Below are 19,040 nucleotides of genomic sequence, written 5' to 3'. Positions count from 1 at the left end.
AGAAAATCTATATTTGCTAAAGTATTTTGGTATCGTCAGTTTCTTATTCAAATAGAATTGCGGTGTTGTGGGATTAATTACGTAACAACCATTCAGTTTGGACACGAATTACGTCTACACATATCTTTCTTATGAATAATCTGACTTTTAACTGACAACCGCTGGTCTTGGAAACTTTGCCAAAATGAGAAACTGAAAAACAGGTACTAAAACCTAAAAGTTATCTCACAACGACCCAGTATTCGTCATACTTAGCAAACTGGTTCCTTTTATACTAGATTGAACAGTTTTTCTGCGTTAAACCTATCAGTTGTCATTTTCTCAACGCAATCGGACTTGTGACCTGCAGAATCAGACACGCAGTCTACAAATAACCTTCTTGAATCTAATTCCTGCGAGGCAAATCAATACTCAACGATTTTAATCCGGTCTCAACAGTTTGTCATTTAGCCACATTTAGAGATTGCTCTAAAGATAATAGATAAGTTTGGAATGTACGAGGCACCTGTTTTGTATTCTGGTAAAGATGTTTTTTAAAGATTATAAGTTGTAAAAATATAAAATTTGACTGTATAATTGTTTTAATCTTCTTCCCACTATCTTTAGCGCCGTTTGGTTTTGGCTAAGGTACAAAATTTTTATTGTTATTCATTTTAAAACAAGATACTATTCCCCTTGTGAACAATACATCTTTACATTTCATCTTTTTGTACTCTTTTTCAAGAAGTAACTAGAAATGCAACAAAAACTATTCTAAAACGCTGGAAACATATCATTCAAAACAGCATTGCTGAAATTCGAACGACTCTAAATATATTGCACAGTCTTGTAGTTTACGTAAACCGCAAATGTTTTTAACTTTTAGGGAGGAATGCCATTGTCATAATTTTAGCTAAAACGATGCACAAAGCTGGTTATCGCAGATTCTTGACATTAGGGGCGCAAAATTATCAGAAAAGTAGTTTTACCGGTAAACCGCAACCTGGCTGGGCAAACTAACGATCGGTGTGATGCTCTTGTTTCCAGGAAAAGTATTGTCTCTAGGGTTCTGTCAACGGTCTACCTATACACGTGACATATAAACACCACAGTGCCTGGTATTCTAAAAACTTCAGATTAGGTGATAACATCCACAGCGTTCTCTTGTTCTCCCAAACATCCCTGCCTTAGACTTCCAAGTAATTGAACAGAGCTTGTACTGCACGTCTTCACCAGAACAAAGTTGACCCTGTTTAGCAATTCCTTTCCTTATACCAGCAAATTTTTTTTGACTGACATAGTGCGTTGGATTTTGCCTGATATGTCACTTGTGACTCTGGCTAGCAAAGCTTTATTTATCTTTAATGTGACCTTTCGTTGTGATGACTAAGCAGAAAAAACCTTGAATGACAAATTTAGCAAGTCACATATCCCGCGGGTATTGCAACACACGTAAATGCTGTTTTTTCTCCTAATTTCAATTTAAAACTGCATTTTTCATGTTTCAAATAGTTAATATGCTGGCTCTTATAGTTACAAAAAAGCATCGTTTCAGCAAAAAGCTGATTCCATTATCCAGCATTTTGCTTTTTTTAATATAGAGTCATTATGTTTTAACAAGATTTGTGAGAAAATTATTTAGAATTTTCAGGTTTTCTTCTAGTTTTTAGAGCAGGGTCTCAAACACCCACAACGCGGTGTGATATTTATTGCACACTAAACGATTTGATAGAATTATACTTTTTAATAGAATTTAGAAACTAAAGCATTGTTGGTTTTCAGTTTGTTATAATGAAGATCCTAGAAACTAGCCTGTACACGCACGATTCTGCCTGCTTTTTATTGACATTTAATCAGCAGGAACAATAAACTAACCAAAAAAATGCCAAGCCAAGTCATTATCATTTTAAAATAACGGGTAATTCGCCACGCGGCATGCGAAGGCTTACCAAGTATTTCAATCTGAACTTTTGAAATCCTGTCAATTATAAATCCAGTTTTGCCGGTCTCGGTTAGGGCTAGCTTATCATTATCCGGACTTCGACATTGACAAATTCCACCTCGCGGCGTACCTAATCTGGTGATTCCCCCTTTTTTCACTGCCCAATGGCACAAAATTCTTCTCGAGTTGCCTCAAACAAACATATAAAGTTCAACGCAGTATAGCGCCGTGCATTATGATCACCAAAAAGCTGGCGTTGCGACAATATTTCGCCGGCGGCAATTTAATTTCACGTTTAATTCCGTCATTAATCAACCACCATCTGTGACCAAACAATGTTTTATGTGACGAATACCGCTATGATTCAAATGTATTTTAAAGTTCGTCTAACTTTAAACAAATCATGACTAGCCTTGCGGCACTCCAAAAAGCAAAAGAAATAACATCAGTTTATATTTTAGTTTCTTTATCCTGAATTTGGCTTAATAAATCTTGTTAAGTTAGGCAATATGCCTTTCTGTATGCCTACCTGCACCTTTCATGCTAAACGTTCATTTCTTTAGTTGGCGGTGCCGGTTAAACTCTTATATGAGCCACACCCATACGCTTCCGGCTATATGTACTTCGGCGAGTGCATAATATTCCGTGTTCTAATCGCTATAGCAGGAGGAACTTTGAAACCGTGTAATCAAGTCCAGCCTCTGATTTTTGAATTATTACGCAATCGAGACATCCCGGAGCAATGGAGTTTTAACTGAGGTCACTTTTTTATTGTTTTTTTGGTCGAATTCTTTCATTTAAGCCGAGCTTCGGGTGATTTCTGACGGAAAAACGACAGGATGTAGCTTGTGATCCTCTCGAATTCCGTTGAACGATTGACCTTAGCTAAGTACTAGGTTCCAAATGTTAAGCAAAAACATAGGGCCAATTTGGACGGACATGACTCACGCGCAGGGCCGAGCACGTGAAATGATTTTGCAGAACGCCCGTGCGCATAAAGGTCACGTGCTCAAAGTATTGCATTTTGGTCCGAAATTTGTTTGAGATGGTTTGGGAGTGGCGCAATGTTGCCAAACTGTGCCAGGTCATCTCGTGTAATAATCACTTATACTTACCGGAAACTTTAAAATAAGCAACATGATATGAATGATAACGACTGCCAACACATAGTAACTTAATAGAATGTCATCGTTTTATCAAACTGATGGCATCGTACCGAAAATGACAAATTACTTCTCAAAACATCTATTTGGTACATGTAGTTATGTTGCCGTTTTGTAACACATTACATGGGAACAAATGTGTTTTTTTAAGTTGGTATCGTACAGAAATTTGTCATTTGTCATTTTTTGTAGCGTACAGAAATTTTTCATTTGTCATTTTTGTAGCGTTCTGAAATTTTTCATTTGTCATTTTTGTAGCGTACAGAAATTTTTCATTTGTCATTTTTGTAGCGTACAGAAATTTTTCATTTGTCATTTTGGTAGCGTACAGAATATAAAATACTTTTCTTGTCAACTATTTGGTACATGTTCTTATGTTGCCGTTATTAAATAGAATAATTGAAGTATGCATAGAATGATACAATGAAACAGAAAAAGATTTAACTTATAAAAGATTTACGATCGCTTTTACAAGAATGTTTATATTTCGGAATGAATTACTGAACTAGTAATTTTGACTTTAATACATGGACTCGCTACAAATGTAGTTTTATTTCCTGTTTTGATAATTGTTACTGAAAACCGCTTATGTAATGAAATGAAATTGTTTTCATTTGATCATCGTTTCATTACAGTTTGTTGATAAATTTGAAGCAGGAAGTTGAATAAACAGCTATTCAAGCCCTTTGTTTCTAGGCGAAATCAGAGTCAAAATAAAAAACAATAGTTATGCTTTAAATTTTAACAAGCATCCTTTGGTTTGAGGTTCTGACAAAATAATGACTTGACCTGAGTCGTTGACACAACCGTTTCTGAACTTGAATTTGTAGTAAAGAAAGGTCAAATAAACTCAACTTAACTCAACATTCAGTTGAGCACAGGACTGTCGCATATGATACTGAACATAATCTTTCTGATATTTTTCGAATATTTTATTGAAACAAAAAAGAAAACAGTTTGTGTGACATCACAATGAAGGTGGGGTCAAAGGTGACCACTGGGGACTTCTCTTGCAAGGATCAAATGCAACTTCGTTGAGTGGTGAGTTTTGACTCAACTCAATCACAGGAGGTGAAGGCGTGTCATAGAGTGACGACATCATCACGTGGTTGCCATCCGGTGACGTAACAGTAATATTTGTTTCGTTTTGTTGCGTCATTAGTTGTGGAAGAAAACTGAAAAAAACGGAACAGGTTAAAATTGAAAGTTGAAAGTTGATTTTTTTTTACTTTTTGTTAGGCAAACTTACTTTTGATTCAAGGGCGCTGCACTGCTTGAAACATCACTAGTTGGTAAATACTCTGACGTATACGCTACGTCATGCGGCGCGTATGACGTCATATTGCTGTACTGACTGCTGGGAACGTCATACACCGAAGTAGCTTGGCCTTCAACAGGTGCAGGATAATTAAAATGCTGAAACTCGTAGGGATTCGCTTCGAAATTTGGCTGGAATTGATCGAAATTGTTTGGGACGTCGAATTGAAAATGTTCTCCGCTCAGTGTGCCGTCTAGCGGCTGAGGTGTTGGCCACGGCTCGGCCGCAGAAGGAAAGGTGTAAACGCAATCGGCTGGAGATGCACCGTTGATCGATGGCTGGGTTAGGTTGAGGTCTTGGTATGATGTAGGCGTGTACGAACCTAAAAGTAATGTTTTGATATAAAAAATGCAACAAAAGCGGATGATCTAAGTAAGTGATGAACGTTTGCATTTATAAACTCGTACAACATTTTCAAAAAATACACGTAAACATAACAAGTGTGTCTTGTTTTCTGTCAAACTGACGTGTCGTGTATAAAAGTTGCAGAATAAATACCTGATGGGGAGGTTCTCTGCACTGGATGGTAAGTCGGATGAGCGTACGGCGAGTGCCTATGATTTTTATGGCTCGTGTGTCGCTCTTTGCCTGAATGCCGGGGGTAAACATTGGGGTTTGGGGTCATGATGGGTGATGGGTTTATTTGTTGTACCGACGCTGGTGGGTAGGGGTGCGGGTGGAATCCCCCTGGGGCGGGGTATTGGTGAGGTAAAGCTTCGTGGTTGGGTAACACCCATGAGTTCACTAAAAAACAAATTACAATTGTTTGTTTTTTCTACGAAAAACGTAACATGCAAAAATGGAAAGCGAAAAACGCTGAGTCATCACTTACTTTGTGGAGTTTGCGGTGAAATCTGACTTTTGCTTACGTCACCGTACGTCATTGGATCCATGTCACTCCGACTAAAAATAAAATGGCGACTTTTCAATCATAGCAAAACGAGGGGAGTTTACGATTTGGTGAACTAGTTTTTATCAAAATATTGCGCTATATTTTATCAGTTGAAGTTTTATCTGCAATTATTACCACAACGATGGGAGTAGAAAAATTAAAATGTCCGTTTGATCGAAAATCTTTCTTTTTTCTGTGTGGTGCAATATAGCTATCATTTGCGCGGATAAAAAGAACCAAAAACTGAATTAAAGTTGTTTCTTACCTTTCTTTAGCATCGAGAAAAGCTTTCGCAAACGGGTTGTATTTGATTTTTAATGAAGTCACCTAAAAAAAATCGAAAAATAATTTTAGTCAAAGTACACAATGCACCGTTCCAAATATTCCAAACAAAAAGATCAAAGTCAGCATTTGAGTTACATCCCGTTTTTCTGTTTGTTTTATAAAAGAAAAAGAAAAAACGTTGTGATGTTTAGCACTCAAATACTAGCTTTTATCTTTTTGACCAGAATTTTAGTAAGAGTTTTGCCTGATGAAAAAAATGCATCAAATCACGTTCGTATACCTCCTCATTCTGATAAGCAGTGACGGCGATGAACTGGGTTTCAGGGAATGAATGCGTCGCAATCATCTTCTGTGCTTCAGGCCCACCAACTTTCACAACGTGTATGCGGGGTTCGTACTTGTGCAGGGAGTTTAACATGATTTGCTGAAATGTAATCCATATACAGTCACGTTAAAAAAGTCACTTTAAAAAAATCACTAGTCTATGTAACAGAATCATAGAACGCGAGGCCCATTGAAAAGGCTATTTAAAATCAAGCCTGTCTCCCAAGCATTCTCATATGGCAAGGCACAGACCAGATAAATCTAACCTGCGGTAAGATTCGAATAAAAATCACTTATGGCAGAAACATAGTACGCCAGGGCCATTAAATGTGTTATCGAATCAAGCCGGTTTCCCAAGCATTCCTACATGGCAAGGCGTAGGCTTAAAAAAATCTAGCTTGTGGTGGGATTCGAACCTACGACCAGAGTCTTTCCGGGACTCACGCTCTGTCGACTTAGCTACACAGGCTCAGTGGTGAACCCGCTGAAAATGTTTTCATCTAAGCTATATGACAGAACAATGCAAAACAGAAAGTCAGTCAAAACAAATCAATGCAAAAAACTTTTTACAATACTGTTGTCGTTTTCAAGAAGATCACGTGACAAACCTGTGCGTTTCCGGTCGTCTTATTGGTCAGTTTCACACGGTTGAATCCGATCGGTTGTTTCATCCAATGAGAGCCGAAATTGGGCGAATCGGGGTGAATATAAGCGCACGACGAAACGTGAGGTTCGGGTTTTCCTCCTGTTACCCACTCCCCATTTACATACTTCCACCTACAAACACATCACAGGGGTTACTTAGGTTCAGTTCAGGTACCAAAAGACACAAGGTCACTAAAGGTCAAATTTTACTTCATACTTAACGCAGATAGTAAGGAAAGAATGTACCAGCTAAACAACGCTACCTACGGATTTTTCAATTTTTGGCTGATTGATGTGAATTTACTGGCACAGAAAAATTGTTACTGTTTCATGGAAAAAAGTTTGCGACAAAAATCATGGGATTTAAATGAATTACTGTTGGATTTTTGGAGAATATTTAGCTATGTTCTTAAATTAAATCACTTAAAGTGACGTAATCATCAATGACGTCACCTGTTGTTGTCAACGGCGACGAAGTCAAGCATGATGGAATACATGGCGTTAGGGTCTAAGCCGGATATCGAGGTTTTCAAAACCGGAAACATTCTCCTTCCGTTTTTCGTCACAATCATTTCGTTGACGTAACTATGGAATTTCGACCACAGTTGCTGTTCCAACAGAGTCATCTGCAAACACACAGTGACGTCATAATGCGCAATAATTTTAAATCAAAATTATTCATCCTCTAATGTTTTAACTTTAATATCTTATTTGAATAAAAAATACAGTTGATGTACAAAAATATAAGACCCACCTTTACTCCACTGTTGGAGTTTAGTTCGTCACCACGCGATGACGTCACGATTGCTGACGTAATATCATTGATAGACTGCTTCGATTTTGCAGAGCTCATTTTTAAAGTTTTATAAAATGTTGAACGAGAATAATAAACGAGTATCTTAAAAAATATAAAAATATTTGTAGAAGAAATAAACTGCTGTTCAAACGAATAGTTTTGTTATTGTAAGTGTTTTTAAATTTCAAGTAATAGTGACGTAACAATACACAAACTATTTCTGAATATTCGAGAATATGACTGACACCTGCTTGTCAAAATCCTCAACTTCATACTTGCAAATATTAACAGCGACTTTTCATACATGAATGCCAACTGAAAACTTTGCAATACCTCGCTAAGCCTGAACTATTATGTCACAAGCGTTTAATAATAATCAGCAGCCCGAGAAAATGCGCAGTGCAGAGTGAAATATCGCAACCCCCTGCCATTGCCCACATCTCTAGCACTCAGCTTCGAAAAGCTTCTTCCACTGGTTTGCAATGGCACATTGGTGCAAAGTTTATACTCACCGCAACGCCAACTGTGACGTCACAAGGAACTTTTTTGTCGTCACAATTGCTCGGACGAATTGCCTACGTGGCCTCAGCTAGCTGCTGGATGCATTACCTGTCCCAGCGGGGTACAAATGGGGGTGTTTGACCGCACAAAGGGGGTCCGACGCTATTGTTTACCTCCCCACAGTCCGCTGTTTGTTTTTCCGATTAAACATCCTTCTATTCCATTGTTACGACGGGCCACGCGACACTTTCCCATTGTTTCGTAATAGACGAGTTTGTTATTCTGTTGCAACGTCAAATTTTGTCTGCATTCGGTTGTTTGCATTTGATAAATTTTTCTGGACGGAAAAGCAAACGGAATAAATCAGTTAATAACAAAAGCAATATGAATTTTACAAACGGTAAAATTTTAGAAAAATATGCATTTTTTATGTAATAATGTTCATTTCCCTACAGGTGGATTGATCACTTAGCTCATTGTGTGACTTATGTACATAAAATAAACTATAGCATAAGACGTAAGTGTACAACCTTTTTAAGTGCAAAATACACACGTTGTGCGCAATGCGTATGTTTTTATCAAAGTCACTTAATTTGTCGGAACGAAAAGCGTTTGAAGATTGTGACGTGATAGCAAGGTGCTAACGTGAGATAAAGTGGCGACTTAGGAAACGATCTTATAAGCGTCAAATGCCTCTAATGTGCCTAAACACAAGTTTGAGTTGAAAAACAATTGCGTGCAAAAATCAATATGGTCTGATCAGAATATTTAAAGATTTCTAGGTTCAAAAGCTTTAAAGTGACAGTAGTATTTTAGGAGACGGGTTTTGTCAGTGGTTCCCAAACTTTTTAAGCATGCGGCGCATTAAAGAACTTATATTTCCTTTCGCGGCACACTTCGCAGGTAAACATAACAAAAGTTGATCATATATAGTAAATTTTCAACTTTTTTGTGGTGGGTTAGGACGCTTTTTATTAACAACAACAAAAATATGAGCTTTGAAACGTTGTCATGCGCAGCAGCATTTCGTCATAGAGTCCTAAAACACGAGGAAATGTTTGCACTTTGAAATAGAGACTATTTTGCGGCACACTTGGAAATCTCTCACGACATACAAGTGTGCCGCGGCACACAGTTTGGGAATAACTGGGTTATGTAATGCCGCTTCGTATGTTAACAAACAAGGACAATATCAACTCTTTAAACCAGTGGTTCCAAACCCGTACAAAACTGCATACAAATATTCACAAAATGTTGTTTACCTATTTATTTATTTCGATACATTGACTTGCTTGCTGTGGTACTTCACATCGAAACTCGGTGTTTGAAACGGTTTAGCGCTATTCTGTTTAATTCACCTATATTTGTAGCCACACATTGTGACTGAGTGCGCAAGTTACCTGGTTATCCAACCACAAAATCAAGCTTCAGTTTGGTTCGTCCGGTTCCATTTGAACAAACTGCAAATACCATGTAAAATTTTTGTTTTAGTGTGTTTAATATTGTGTGATTTAATATTTTGTGTGTATGTAACGTCACTTGCGATTACGTAATAAGCGATAGGTCTGCAGGTACCAACTGAAAAAACTTTGTCAAAAAATTTAAACAAAACAAAGTTTTTATTGTACGAACTATTTGTACGAAAAAGTAACAACAACAATTCTCAAACATATTTAATATGACTCAAGCGAGAAAAGACAGGTCTAACTGATGTGGCCCCTCATATCACTAATAATAGCATGAGCATTTGCCGAAACATTTCAATAATAAAGCATGTCGCCGTTAACGTCTTTTTGAGCCTTTACATTTGTCATCAAACTCTAAAACAGTTAGGAAACAAATTTGTCTGTGATTTTTAGATTCGGGAAAGTTTTTGTTTATTGTCAGTCTCCCGTCCAGGGATATCCCACAGCACAAGATTGCAGGATATTTATTCTAACTTCCTTCTGTTATATTTGTTGAGCAAACAACCCCTCAATATGCCGCTGACAATTCGCGTACTCCTGCGAAAACCAGTGTTACGTCACAAACAACTCACATTGACCCGGTTCAGTTTGATATTTGGAAATTTAAATTGAAAATTAAATCAGTTTAAACCAGACTTGTTTCCATGTTCAAGTCTTATGCAAATGGAGTATTTTTTGCGCAACACCTTTTCTATTATACCATCTTAAAATTAATGAGATATCTATAACTTAAATAAAACAAGAACAAGAATTCAAGAAAACCATTCAAATTTGTCGTTTTTACAAACAAAAAGTTGTTTTTATTTTCCCACAAAATGTAATTTCATAAAAAGAGAAGTTTCTTTTATTCTCTTCATTTAGATTACAATAAAGGATATCTATCAACTAAAAATACCTGGAACAGGGGTGCACAACCTGCGGAGGTACGGCCACATGCGTCAGAATTTTTGTACGCCTGTTGTGTGCAAACAATTGTGACGTCACGTCACAATACATACATACGACGACGTCATAAACAGTTTACACTGATCGCCATGCAGACTGTTCGATCTGTGCATTACGTAAGAAATTATTATGGACTTTTTAGGCGCAATTAGATGGTATATTTAATATAAACCCATTTTTTCCATAAGTAATATTAAAACAAAAACAAACAAACGCTTGGCGGCGGTTGGTGAAACAAATATCTACGATGCGGCCGTCATAGCCAAAATGTTGTGCACTCCTGGCCTAGAATTTGACCCAATCTTTCAAAGTTGTCCTTTTTCAGACAAAAACTTGTTTTTATTTACCACAGAAGGTGATTTCATAACAAAACCCGCATTTTTTTGTATTCTTTTTTTTACAATTTACACAACGAAGGTATTATGACGTCATATGTTGGCAGGGGTTGTGAGGTAATTGTCAGGTGCTTTTGTCGCGTCATTGTCCAGTTGATCAACAGTTGTTCCATCGCTAAAATCTGAGCAAAGGAAAAAGTGAAAGTGTGAAAATTTATTTTAGTTTGTTCAAACAATTTTTATACCCGCCGTTTTTCTTCCATCTGTTTCTTCATCATAATCTTCGTCAATTGTTGCGTGTGATTTTGAAACTGCGATTTAGGGGAAGTTGCCAAAGCATAATTAATATTCTATTCGGGAATCGAAGTCAGACCTTATTTTTTCTACATATTAATAACTACAGTAAAACCTCAGTTAATCCGAACCCGTTTGGACCAAAAAATTGTCCGAAATAGGCGAAGTCCGTAAAAATCGATGTCGTTAAGTACAAGCCTTACCACATTACAAGTCATTTGTACTTCAAGTTTTGTCTGAATTAGGCGAAGATCCGGATTAACCGAGGTTTACTGTATTTTGTTTTGATGTCTAAGTGAATAGGCCAAAAACAGAGAACACTTTTTTTAACGGATATTTTTGAGTTTTTTTAAATCCACACATACCGTTACGTTTGTCAACTCCCTTCATGACGTCACGAAACGCTGACGTGTACTTGTTTGCGTCATTGGATGGTGCGTAGAACAGGAAAGCCGGTTGTCCGCTGGGAACGCTCAGTTTAGCGTTGGAATTGTTAACACTAGGTGTCGCTGTGGCGTCATATTGAGTACCCTGGTGAAACAAAACAAACGATTGCTTAGCATTACTGCTGATATTAACCCAGACATAATTGCATTTCCGCAACATCATCTGTACTTAGTGTTATTGTATACCAACGTCCCAACGTTGCGCAGCTATTTCCGACTTGGTGAATATTTTAGCGCAATTTTGCTGCTACGAATTGTTTCACCCGGCGAAATAAACTCAACTTAACTCATATTAGTAGGCATTCAAAAATGGTGTCCACTATGTTGCAATATTAAAACCAATAAACATTGTACATGTTTTAACAACGCTTTCAGTTACAGATTTGAATCTCACCGCATGTTAGATAAAATCTAATAAAACACAACGCCCCATTAAGGCCCAAAATACTAAAAATACTACATGAGTGTGTTCGTAATATCGAACGCTTAAAGGCCATATTTCAGATATCCTAAACATTCTCTGAAAAGTAATATGTGGTTGTTATCGGAAACCTACCCTGTCGGTAAACCATCGGTCGTCGTGTGACGTCAGAGACAGATAGCATAGAAGTGCTGATGATGACGTCACAGCCAGTTGAACAAGCACCAGAGTGCAGATGACGCAAGCAATGACGACACCACTTGAACTGAGATGCTTGTGATAGAATGTAAGCTGGAAAATTTTTTTACAATTTAGTCTCAAAGAGTTGTGAAAAGAGTGACACGGAATTTTAAAGCAGTTATATTAAAAGCAAACATGCTGAAAGCTCGAATGGTTGATAGTAGTCATTGGAGACTCAGTATGAAAGATAAAGTCATCACTTGCATATAATCAGAATATTAAGTTTTTAAATATCAAGTATTGTACATTTTTTTGTTTCCCTTAAAAGCATTAAGAAATAAATATCGGGATTTCGGGAAAGTCAAAAGGTAAATTCGACAAAAGAATATTGCTGTAACACAACGAACAAATATTGTATGTGTGATTTTTCTTTTGCTGAATATGTGAAAAATAGTTTTAAAAATAGTTAAACAGTATACAAATTCAGGCATACTAAAGGTAACGGAAAACCGGTTAACAAATTTTTCACAGATGATAACAATATTCATGCTTCGAAAAGTGTCTAAAGGCATATGTTTGCTATAAGCAAGCTTTTATTTTAATTATAATTTAATTTACCAACCTCTTGAGCAATCGCCATTGTCATGACAGCCAGTAACGTGATTGAAAGAATGGTTGCAATGATTGAAACACCGAATGCAAGTGCAGTCTGATGATTTAAAGCTCGAAGTAAGTAGTGTCACAATTAAAGGTTTAATAAAAAAAGACTTAACAAGGGAACTTTATCTGGGGTTTCACGAAAACCTTCCAATTAAAAAATCTTGCAGAACTTCAAAAAAGTTAGTTAAAGATTGCGGGAAAAGTTCAGATAATAACGCATTGATTTGCAAGTGAAGCGTTTATTTTAACTTTTGGTCAAAGAGAGATGTTTATTGCGGACATACAATAGTTTTTACTGTTGTAAAAGATATATCTCCCAGAACATATGAGGACATACTGTATACTACTTGTGACCTGTAAAAAGCACTTAATGTGTTGATTTTTATGGGAAAGTAATTCAGAAGTTACTGTATACCTATAGGTATACTAACTTTATCTACTTTTTATTGTTAATTATTTGAGTTATTTATGTCAAAAGCAAAACATTAATTGTCCTCTTACTGAAAATCTTGTTTTGTGTTTGTAGCAGCAAATATCAACGCAACCACTCACGATGAACTGCAAAAAAATGTTGCCAATTAACTGATGTATACATAATGTGAAACAAATGACCCCTACCAAAGTGGACAACCAGAGGGGAAACCCCGGGCTCCCCAGGAAAGAGGGGGCTGGTGCGGCAAAACCTTGACCTTGGCAATACAGCGCCAGAGTGTCAAGGACAATCACCACAAAAGCTGCGGAGAAAAAACAAACAAGGTCACTGATTTTAAAGTCAACGATTTTTTACAAATTTAGAATGCGACCAAATAGAATTTCATCCAAAAACTTATGTTTGATTATAATAAACACTTCAGGCAAAGATATATTGTTTTGTGCCTTGGCTAATTAGTATTTTATATTTGTATTCACAAGTCTTAGATTTTCTTTTTTTTTCTTTCACTGCAATAATATAAAAGAACGAAAAATAATAACACGACGCATTACGTCATGAAAAAAAAAATTATTGTTAGTATTAATATAAATCACACCCCAAACCCTAATAGCATTTTCACACAACTTGCTTTTAAATATTCCCAAATGCTCTTTGCGCCACCCATCGGTATTTAGCTAACTTTTTCTTATGTGAGTTCTTACGTTAGTACATTTTTCAAGAAAAAGGGTTTTCATGTTTTTTTTGACGCATAATATTCTGAAAAACGATTTGAATTGGCAAAGCGTATAAGACCCAATTTTTTTTTTTCTTCACGGGGTTTGAATCCAGGACTCTCCGGGGGACGAATCCCGATCAGGGTTTTTTATGTCTGTATATGGGTCAGGCGCGCCGGACCATTCGGCCAAGTTCCTGCTACAGAAGTCTCACCGATTAATATTTGGGCGACTCCAAGCGGCAGGATGTACTTCGGTTTGTGAAATGGAACCGTATCCCCCGGACGAAGAAACTTTAAGTACCAGATACGACAAGATGTGCAGTAAATATCACAACACGAAGCGAAATCCATCTGGTCTTGCAGTTAATTTATTCACTTAAGCTTGATCTAATTATATCAAGTAAAAAGATTAGTTTAGCACAATAAACAGTCAACCTGGCTTAAACCAGATTCGGTTAATCCGGAATTCAGACAAAACTTAAGGTACAATTGACTTGTAATGTGATAAGGCTTTAACTGGTCGACGTCGGTTAATCCAGATCTTTGCCTATAATCCGACGATTTTTTTTGGTCTAAACGGGTCCGGATTAACCAAGGTTTACTGTATGGTCTTTGTTTGACTTATAATGTAACTTGATAAAAACACAACTACCAAGAGCTTAATTATTAAAACATTCTGCTGTCACCAACAGTACATTGTATTTGCAGAAAAATCCTATGACATCTATTATATCCTTCATTTATTAGGTAAAATAATGAGTTTAAAGCAGCCTTGAAAGCATACAATCTCTATCAAGTCAAATTTCATTTCAAGAAGCAAATTGTGTCATACTTTTATCATATCCGATACTAATTGGCTTGATCATACTTAATCACAATACAAGTTTCTTTATCCCAATCTTAGGCTATACCAATTTACAATACTGATGTATTTGTCCTTCCTACTTTGGTACATTTCAAAACTGTCACAAGAAATTTGTAGTCGAATCTGTAACAAGGAAAAACTGTGAAGGACCATTATGTGATTGTTACGACACAAATGAACTATCTCCCAATTCTTCAAGAACACTTGAAACAATGCTTTCGAATATGGTTTTGTAACAAAACAATTAAACGGTCATCAGCTGTATTGTGCATATTTGTAATTTGGTTTGTGGTGAATTTATTCATTTTAAACCTAAAATGGCATGTAATTCAGTGTTAAAATTGTTTTTAATTGGTTTTTATCGGAATTTCACGTACTTTATGTCAAATCATCAATTTCGGAAGGCAAGGTGTTTTAACACTTGATGTTAACAGGGCATGTGAAGTGTTTTGTGTGAAATGTCAAAAAGGCGTGGTACAAATAACTAAACATCCGGACAAATTTCGACACTTCCAGCTAAGAGCATTAGTGTGCGTTGTTTGCTTTTACACCTATCGAACCAATATACCGTAAAACAACATCACAATAACGCCAGGTGCAAATCTTCTGTGTAATGGACGATCTAGGGTACGATGTGTGTTTTCATATTTTGTCAGTTTGGGTGCCTTAATGTGTCAGTTTCATAACAATTGCTATTTTTACGCAACAATTTATAAGTGTCACGCAATTGCTGGATTGTAAATTTCTCAAATACTTGGACTGAATATATTTGTATTATTCGATTTTAAGTAATCAGACACAAAACCGCAAGTTTTCGGTGCAGATTCCCTACAAGTAAAAATTGCTTTTCGTTTATATTTACGAAATTGGTTGTAAATTTAATTTAAATAATTTGAATTTACGACTTTTATTTAGGCAAACAATAAAAAGTACTGTTATTGGATTTTTGTTGAATATAGGCTATATTCTTTGTGAAAGGCGGCTTTACTTAATAATGATAATAATAATCAGAAGATCTCTAAAAAAAAAAAAATAATTGAAAATTAAATTTCAAAACATTTCAAGAAATAAAGACTGTTTAAACAAGCATAAAATTGGGTAAAAAAAGAACCAAAATTATAAATAGAAATGTTTTTAAGGAGAAAACTTAGGACCACACAACGACACGCTTAACATAACACGTCACTCAAAATTCATAGTCGTACAATTTTCATTTCCTGACAAATTCCGTGCTCTCATTCGCATTACCGTTACGACCACACGCAAGCACTCAAATGTCACAATTACAACCAATCACGTGTTTATGTTGCCTTCAATCGACCGGAACCGAATCGTGAAACTCTTTTTTTAATGTAGCGCTATCTAGCGGTTAACATAGTTTGTAGTTGTTGCCACTTGCGGCAGCACTGAGTTTAATATTCTCAATCCGAAAAACTTACTAGCTACGAGTAAAGAAAACAAACTACCATACACAACATATTTATGTAATCGTTCACTGTGTTAATAAAAATCATATTTCAAAGAATCATTTTGACAAAGTAAGAGCGTGGAGCTAATACATTATATTTGCAGACACAATGTTTCGACCTATAAGGATCAGTGCAGCTGGTGACAAACTCTTTGACAATCTCACTTACTTTCCGAAACGGTCCCCCAAATTTCTCCAGCGGTTTCCCAAAATTTGGACTTGCAACTACAAGTACAGTTTTTTGTATTTAAATGAAACACTTGCGGTCTCTTAAAACTAATTAGCGGTCACCCAAACCAAACCTTAAAAAAACCTGCTTTCAACTACCTTTACTACAGCAGTACACTTTGTGCAATGGGAACACCTCAGAAAGAAATGACCACTTCACCTCAAGAAATCATGCAATCAACGTGGCGACGCTCTTTCATTGTTGAATAGCAATGCTCCAAGCAGTCAAGGAACGACGCAGTCGAAGTAGTCGGAATTACAATAGCGTTATTTTGATTCTACAAGAAACAATGACTGTTGCTTAAACACTTACTTGAAAACAGTATGTTTCTTACAGTACGTATTTATTCTTGTTGCATTTTTAAACAATCGTTTAACGATTATCTTTTTTGCACCAAAATTGCGATACAGGCGATAAAAACGTCATTTAATCGAAAACTACACCCGATTATGTTACGTCATTGGACTGGTTGTGATGTCACACCTTGTTTTCTAGACCCAAACTTTGTGATGATTTGTTTGACGTTTAATGCAATAGTTATGTGCAAGTAAATACACTATTAGTTTGACAAAATTTGTAAAACAAGGATTTCAGCCTGTTACTTCAAACAAACTGGAGTCTTGCAATTTGGCTACACAAGCCTATACGGAATGTCTTGTTACCAGCTGCACCAATGAGACTTTGTAGCCCGAAACAGTGTGCACTGTCTGTAACTTACATGAATGGTTTATTATTTTTGTTTTTGTAAAAGTACACTTCTCATTGAAACCCATATAGCTGGTATAAAAGTGCACTGTGTATTGACAACTAGCTTGTACGTAAAATCCCAACCCCCCAGTGTTTATTTAGGTTCCAGAATTGACTTATTTTGGGATATTACGATTAAAATGTTTTAATGTAACAATGAAAAGGGTTTTCTGCTTTGCACAAACGGAAGCAGTTTAGAAAACCGATAATGGACGTTTAAGGGATATTTATGTTTTGACAACCCGCTCGCCTTAACACTGACAAAAACGGAATTTCTTGTTTTTTGTCGTTCTTTTGTCCGAGATTTAGAAGAAAAATAAACATCGAATATCGATAGAGACCCTCATATACCACCCAAGATGTAGTTCCGCGAAAAAAAAGAATGAAAATTTCGGTTTCCTACTTTTGTATAAACGGCGATTGATACTCCCATTGGTGACCTTCTAGTCATTTCTGTTAAAACGTTGGCTTCTGTGTAAAAAGCGTTTAGGCGTTCGAAACTGGTCCAATATTCGGGATAACGTGACATTACCCCTAACCCACAATAGGGTTGCAATAATAACACCCTATACGCCCCCTAACACATGAAACAGTTAGAGATTTGATCAGCAGGCGATGACAGATGCTTTTCCGGATTCGAGGGCGTTATATCTACGGCTGCCGTACCCATAATGGCTAGTTGTTGTTTTTATACGTCTGCTGTAAAAACAAAACAGAAACAAAACAGGAAAAGTTCGATTAGGTACGAAATTGTTCAATAATGCTGCAAAGACAACAACACCTTTATGACACTATAAGAATATTTTTGTGCAGTCAATTTAGCTACTGTTACTTAACAATTGTGCATTGTTGATAAAAAGAATGCAAATAATGTCGTTATGTGCGCAGTGTGTAGTTTGTGTTAAGTTGCAAATGTGTACCAAAACAAACAAAACCTTAACTTTGTAGCAATACAATGTTTAAAATAGAACCATAAAGCCAATATAAATGAGACCTTATATAGTTTAAAACAGTTTGCAATGTTTAATATGTGTTTTATTAGTTTTCTAACTGATTTACAAACATCAAGTAACGTGAAAAAAGAACAAGTTTTTATTACTCCTTTTAGGCTCTTTAATTCATTCCAATTGCAAGTATTTTTATTGACAGCAAAAAAGTACTGTAATTCATAGTGAATAGTCAGCTTTTTTGCTACACATAAACCAAACCATTATAGTTCGATAACCAAGTGATAAAGAAAGAACTTTCTTGTTTTAGATTCACGTTAGTTTTGTTTTTGTTCGTCCTAAAGACCACGGTGTTGACGAAACCTATTCAGGACGCACGCCACTCACACGTCACAATGACGTTTATTGTGTCGCAGTTGGCATTGTGACAAACAGACGGTTCGTCTCAAGCTTTGCTACTCAGGTCCCACGAGTCGCAGGTTACCAGTGAAAAACATCAAACTGTTGTAAGCGTACCGGCGAAAGTAAACGTTGCTTGTTGCGCGGTTTTGTCAATTGGAAGTCCGTTGGCAACCTTTTCTGGTCCTTACACGTTGTGTGCAAGCTTTACAAACTCTAAAGTTATGTATTTCTGTGTGTTTTGAGTTAAATTTCCCAATTCAATTTGCTGTTTCAAAAGTTTGTCGGTAAAGGAAAAAGCATACAGTAGATGTTTAGGTAAATATTTTTGGCCTGTAAATAATACGAAGCTTAATTTCCACATAAAATCCGATACCATTTCTTATTGGCCTTTGCAAATTGCAACGTTACAAATAACATCACTATTACCGAAATTTGTGAGCTTGTTTTCATCGTGTTATACTTTATGTGCAATTTCACAAAACAGTTTTTCTTTTCAAAATGATCATAATCCATTTACATTACATTGAAGTGTAATTGCCACTTGTTCAAAGTTACTTCATTTTCCCGCCTTTTTTTCATCCAGCAGCCAACTAGAAAGCGGCCAGCGCGTGAAGATAATGGTTTCGTTTCTATTCTGCGTCT

At 36.4% G+C, this 19,040-nt stretch overlaps 2 protein-coding genes and 1 long non-coding RNA gene across 6 annotated transcripts; 1 reads left to right on the top strand and 2 right to left on the bottom strand.

Annotated features, from left to right (window-relative positions):
- Nucleotides 1–3,994: 3,994 nt before the first annotated feature.
- On the bottom strand, nt 3,995–7,465 carry LOC145233934 (T-box transcription factor T-A-like). Its single transcript, XM_080098697.1, has 9 exons — nt 7,303–7,465; nt 7,002–7,174; nt 6,512–6,680; nt 5,860–6,003; nt 5,560–5,621; nt 5,235–5,305; nt 4,901–5,146; nt 4,334–4,724; nt 3,995–4,259 (listed from the first exon to the last, which is right to left on the bottom strand). The coding sequence occupies exons 1-9, from the start codon at nt 7,399–7,401 to the stop codon at nt 4,052–4,054; spliced, it is 1,563 nt and encodes a 520-aa protein (XP_079954823.1). The 5' UTR covers nt 7,402–7,465; the 3' UTR covers nt 3,995–4,051.
- Nucleotides 7,466–10,559: 3,094 nt separating this feature from the next.
- Nucleotides 10,560–14,091, bottom strand: LOC145233248 (uncharacterized). 2 transcript variants are annotated; one of them, XM_080097942.1, is made up of 8 exons: nt 13,953–14,091; nt 13,211–13,326; nt 13,094–13,150; nt 12,555–12,641; nt 11,888–12,043; nt 11,251–11,416; nt 10,837–10,902; nt 10,560–10,773 (listed from the first exon to the last, which is right to left on the bottom strand). In XM_080097942.1, the coding sequence occupies exons 1-8, from the start codon at nt 14,089–14,091 to the stop codon at nt 10,685–10,687; spliced, it is 876 nt and encodes a 291-aa protein (XP_079954068.1). In that variant the 3' UTR covers nt 10,560–10,684. The 2 variants fall into 2 exon arrangements, with proteins under 2 accessions (XP_079954068.1, XP_079954067.1); XM_080097941.1 differs by having other exon boundaries at nt 13,094–13,326.
- LOC145233249 (uncharacterized) lies at nt 12,596–17,385 on the top strand. Of its 3 annotated transcripts, none has more exons than XR_013861050.1 (3): nt 12,596–12,661; nt 13,119–16,304; nt 16,415–17,385. It is a non-coding gene; the product is annotated as an uncharacterized LOC145233249 (long non-coding RNA). The 3 variants fall into 3 exon arrangements; XR_013861048.1 differs by having other exon boundaries at nt 16,412–17,385; XR_013861049.1 differs by having other exon boundaries at nt 13,119–16,316; nt 16,412–17,385.
- Nucleotides 17,386–19,040: the final 1,655 nt, after the last annotated feature.

This window comes from Phallusia mammillata, chromosome 6, assembly GCF_965637545.1.
Source record: "Phallusia mammillata chromosome 6, kaPhaMamm4.hap1.1, whole genome shotgun sequence".
Lineage (NCBI taxonomy): Eukaryota > Metazoa > Chordata > Ascidiacea > Phlebobranchia > Ascidiidae > Phallusia > Phallusia mammillata.
The sequence above is the reverse complement of the archived record's forward strand: the minus strand, read 5'-3'. Positions and strand labels throughout refer to the sequence as shown.

Excerpts from the sequence above, each read along its gene's own strand:
- LOC145233248 (XM_080097941.1), bottom strand. The coding sequence starts at position 14,091 with ATGGATTTCGCTTCGTGTTGTGATATTTACTGCACATCTTGTCGTATC. Across the intron at positions 12,642-13,093 it reads AACACAAAACAAGATTTTCA|ACTGCACTTGCATTCGGTGT; the intron begins GTAAGAGGACAA and ends TTAAATCATCAG. Across the intron at positions 10,903-11,250 it reads GGGAGTTGACAAACGTAACG|TTTCAAAATCACACGCAACA; the intron begins GTATGTGTGGAT and ends CCTAAATCGCAG.
- LOC145233934 (XM_080098697.1), bottom strand. The coding sequence starts at position 7,401 with ATGAGCTCTGCAAAATCGAAGCAGTCTATCAATGATATTACGTCAGCA. Across the intron at positions 6,681-7,001 it reads GTCGCCGTTGACAACAACAG|GTGGAAGTATGTAAATGGGG; the intron begins GTGACGTCATTG and ends ATGTGTTTGTAG. Across the intron at positions 5,306-5,559 it reads TTTCTCGATGCTAAAGAAAG|TCGGAGTGACATGGATCCAA; the intron begins GTAAGAAACAAC and ends TTTTATTTTTAG.